This window comes from Papaver somniferum, unplaced genomic scaffold, assembly GCF_003573695.1.
Source record: "Papaver somniferum cultivar HN1 unplaced genomic scaffold, ASM357369v1 unplaced-scaffold_133, whole genome shotgun sequence".
NCBI classification, from domain to species: domain Eukaryota; kingdom Viridiplantae; phylum Streptophyta; class Magnoliopsida; order Ranunculales; family Papaveraceae; genus Papaver; species Papaver somniferum.
The window spans coordinates 3255653-3260352 of NW_020622492.1; the positions used below are offsets into that span (position 1 = coordinate 3255653).

The following is a 4700-nucleotide window of genomic DNA, read 5'->3' on the forward strand; positions in this document are numbered from 1 at the left end:
TCTGGTTCCGTTTGTGAAATCAAGAACTCGGATTTTCCCTTTTAGCTAAATTCCTTTTACTTTCTCTGAAATTTTGTCTTTCTGCTTTGTGTTTCGGTTTCGTTCTTCTTTGATCAATTAAAGAACTTAATGTGCATGTGCATAAATCCATTGAGATGAGTGTTGGAGCACTTGGTCAGTCGCTGGTTACTTCAGGATAGCCTTCTCTGAAAAATATTCAAAACTCTACAATAAGGGAATTTAGGTCAAAATCCCTTTGAGCTCGTTTTTGCTGAAGAATGATGAGAAAAAATGGGTTAATAGAGGTGCAAGGGACATGGAAAGTAAATGGGGAGAGGCTCGGCTCCTTGTTTTAAGAAGAAAAATCCAGTTTTTATCCATTTTTTCAGAATTAGGGTTATTTTCGTCAAAACCCTAATTCTCTTTCAAAATTTCTCTTCCAAAAAAATTCCGAGAGAATATGTGACATCCCAATACTCCCACTACACCATTTTAAGGTATTAGCAACCTACTATAGTTGTTGCTAAACGGGGTAGCAACAGGCTTTTGTCGTTGCTAAACACGGTGTCACAATTTTTAGCAACGGCATAAGCTCTGTTGCTAATCACGGTCAACAACGGCTATTCGCAACGGCGCTTGCCGTTGCTAAAGTTTTTATTAGCAACGCAGGTCGCTCTTGCTAATAGCAGGAATACCCCTACCCGGAACTAGATATTGTTGGTTCTGGTTCTAATTTAGCAGCAGATCACCGACGTTGCTAATTTTTTGAATCACAAAGAAAAGGTCAAGTCTAATTTTATTGACCTAGTCAATATTCATTTCCCCCCACATTTCCCCCCTGCAATTACCCAGTTCCCCATATTCAACATCCACACAGACATACAAACTACAATGGAGCTACAAAACTGTATTGTTGAGAATATTGTAGAGAATCACCACTAGTTAATATTATAAAAGAAAGGATTTTCTTCAATTGACACAAATTTACACAAGTAAACTTACTGAACCCAAAATTTTGTGAATGACATACAATATTCGATCTATGTTGATGTTCATAAATGGATGGGGTAACCTAGTTTGTGTCAACTGACAGAGGCATTGAAAAACAGGGAAAGAAAGACTAAAATATCACCAGATGTATCACGATACTCCGCTTGCTTAACCAATTTCCTCAGCAAATCATACGTAGATCAGCTGCTGCTAAAATATCACAGAGTACTGCTTTTTGAATTGAGCCCAAATACCTGCATAATAACCAATTTGATGTTTCAGTACTGAGGTCACAAACAAAAGACTAAACCCTAGATTTTGTATAATCTGTAGAGACAAGTCAAAACCATGTAAAGCAAATATCAACAAACTCTGCTATAAGTGAACTAAACGGAGATGTACTAGAAGCAAATCCAAACAAAACATTTAAGAGAACATCATGTGAGAGGGCAAAGAGAACTCTTTCTTCCACTACTCTACTATAAGTGTACTGAAATTAAGCTGTGTGCTCGTAGGAGGCTTAGAACAAACTTTAAAGTTCTATCCCTACAACAAATAGACAAACAAATAGACAAACAGATGGATAGAATTGGTGATAAACACCTCCTAAATCAAGAGATTCAAGCCAAATCTGAGTTCACAGGGAACACAACCATGAAGAACAAAGTTCTATCTGATAATTGATATTCGATTTTTTTTGCAATACAGACTGACTCAGACCTTATAAGACTAAGTTGCCAAACTAATCTAACGGCCATGACTGAGCCAAATGGTTCTCATCTAACCCTCCCTTACATAGATAAAGGCACTCACTCCTAAGTTACATACTACTAACCATACTACTACTAAGGACTGAAGATAAAGTGATAAGGGCACCCTCTCTCATACACAGGGATACAACAGAGGCTTAGAACAAACTTTAAAGTTCCATTTCAGTTCACTTATTAAAATGTAGTAATAATAACTAGGAGCCTTGATAATAAACCATCACCTGAGTCTACGAAGGCCTCCCCTGCATTTAATCTTTTATGTCCCTGCATGAAAATCTTTATTAGTATATTGTGTGGGTATCTTCAGATTCTAAGACATACACTGTCGTTACTACTGTAGGAAATAAGAGATAATCCCATTTAAAAGTAACATAGCAACGGAAACATGCATATTTCATTGAAAATTTAACTGATGACATATCAACTTGAGCACTGCTCGGGACCAATACAACAAGACAAATATCAACTAAAGATTTTAATAGATTAGCTATTCAGACTCAGCTTGGTTTATTGGGTGTTGAATTTGCATTTTTGGCTTAGGATTTAATGTTTAGAATTAAAACTAGTGACTGGCGAGATACTTTCTTTTACAAAAGAAAAACACACTGATCCAAGGATTGAGAAAAAGGCTGTTTAGAGATGCCAGATACTTTAACTATAGTGCTGCTGCCTCAAATTGACGCAGCAGCGCCATATATAAACATTGCCAGAATTAGGCAAGGCTTTAATGAGTGGCTACAGATCATTAGGGTTCTACTGCTGCATTTGTAGCATTGTGGTTAGAGAAATACCTCAATGTTGTAGAAGCCAACATTTCCTTCAAAAGAAGAAGCTGATACCAATCCTGGGATCTTAGGATACCAGTGAAGGTCAAAGTTCATTCCAGCTGGTAATTCACTCACAATCTGGCAACAAGTTAAGTACGAAAAGCAGGAATGTTGCAATTAGTAATGATCGAATAAATAATGGGACAGCTGAAACAAATCAGACAAACAAATGCCAAACATCAGATTAAAAAACATTTCTACCTCTCCACTAATTAAATAATATTTACGCATTTAATTTCAAACATTTCAGCCATACCTTCATCTGACGCTAACATGAGCTGAGCAGCAGCAGCAAGATGCCACTGCAAAACTAAACAACGACAAACTAGTACACTCAAATTAACCTCGCACTTACTACACTCAGAGAATAATATCACCATAGACCCAATACTCAAACTTACACCAGGGCTTTAACTTTTTGCCAGGGTCTAATGCATTTCAATTGTAGTGTTGTGTCACTTATACAAGATGCCCCATGACTTCACTAGTTCCAAGTTTAATGACCAAACTAAATAACAAGCTGGTATGCCTTATTTTTCTTTCTCATCAATCCCAAATCATGTGCAAAGAAATCATATATGAACCCTAAATTGAAGAGCTCATCAATTCCAAATCATGTGCAAAGAAATCAAATCTCTCTAAACTTTTTAACAAGATGATTACCATAGACTCAATACTCAAACTTACACCAGGGCTTCAACTTTTTGCCAGGGTCTAATGCATTTCAATTGTAGTGTTATGTCACTTATACAAGATGCCCCATGACTTCACTAGTTCCAAGTTTAATGACCAAACTAAATAACAAGCTGGTATGCCTTATTTTTCTTTCTCATCAATTCCAAATCATGTGCAAAGAAATCCAATCTCTCTAAACTTATTAACAAGATGATTACGAACTACCCTTTTGTTCGAAATCAAAGAAAAACAACACCAATCATATACAAGTATCTACCGCAAGGTGAAATCAAAATTGAGAAGAAATCCCCATACCTCTTCTTGCTTTGAATAATCCACAGCTGAATTCCAAACAAAAATGGGTTCATTTATTTCATAGCTTTCCATCAAAATCTTAACAGAACGAGTTCATTTGATTAAATAAACACTAAAATTCAAGTAAAGGGAAATTGGGTTGCTTTTTTCTTAATTCCTCCTCACCTTCTACAATCACATCCTCAGCAGCAACATCTTCACTGTTATGTTCAACCTCCTCTTATTCTCCTTCCTACAAATATCATAACTAGAACCAAATAAAAAAACCAAAAATCTATACCAAAAAGAAGAACAAAAAACTAATCGATCCACTTACCATACTATCCTCAGTTGTTTCATCCTCATATCTGTGAGTTCAAAAAGCTCGAAATTACAGAAAATTGGAAACCCTAATTGAAAATTTTGGTGAAGAAGCGAACCTTTACTGTTGGTTCTTTGAAACTATAGGAACTGACTCTTGATTAGTTGAAGACGACGACCTCTAATAGATCTGTTAGGGACTAGGGAATAGGGATTAGGTTTATTGGATTTTGTAGATGGTTAGGGTTTGTTTTTTGCTTTTCTCATATCACGGATGGCTAAGGGAATAAAAATCAGAAGCTAAGAATTAGAAGAGAACATTTCAGAAGCTAATATGCAGAGGGTTTGGTTTTTTTTTAAGGAATGAGATTAAACGAGAGAGAAAGAAGAAGGAATCGGAGCTGAAGAGAGAGGATCTGTGTTTCTCGGAGGAATGAGGTTTATCTTTTTCTTTTTTTTGAAAGAAAAACAGGAAGATTTTTTGAAAGCCACAAGGCAAAGCAAAGTTACACGGCAGTTTTTTCAATCTCAATTCTAGCCATAACATTGTCCCGAAGATTCACATTCCATTTTCTACTATAATTGTTGGTCCTTCCATACCTAGCCAAAAGATCTGCCACTTGATTACACTTTCTATATCTAAAACAAACCACAACAGAACCTAAACACTGAACTAAATGTTGACCATTTCTTGATAATATTATCATCTTCCCAGGGAGAGATGTTGTACAGACCATTGATACTTTTCATCACCTTCTTGTTATCACCTTCGACCATGACATTCTGAAGTTGCAATTGAGAGATCCATTTGAGAGCTTTAGGG

The 4700-nt window shown here is 36.2% G+C and overlaps 1 protein-coding gene across 2 annotated transcripts; it reads right to left on the bottom strand.

Moving 5' to 3' along the window:
- Nucleotides 1-893: 893 nt before the first annotated feature.
- LOC113333539 (protein transport protein SEC31 homolog B-like) lies at nucleotides 894-4393 on the bottom strand. 2 transcript variants are annotated; one of them, XM_026579974.1, is made up of 6 exons: nucleotides 3894-4393; nucleotides 3743-3809; nucleotides 3578-3655; nucleotides 2552-2665; nucleotides 1982-2024; nucleotides 894-1244 (listed from the first exon to the last, which is right to left on the bottom strand). In XM_026579974.1, the coding sequence occupies exons 3-6, from the start codon at nucleotides 3647-3649 to the stop codon at nucleotides 1201-1203; spliced, it is 273 nt and encodes a 90-aa protein (XP_026435759.1). In that variant the 5' UTR covers nucleotides 3650-3655; nucleotides 3743-3809; nucleotides 3894-4393; the 3' UTR covers nucleotides 894-1200. The 2 variants fall into 2 exon arrangements, with proteins under 2 accessions (XP_026435759.1, XP_026435758.1); XM_026579973.1 differs by having other exon boundaries at nucleotides 3578-3809; nucleotides 3894-4392.
- Nucleotides 4394-4700: the final 307 nt, after the last annotated feature.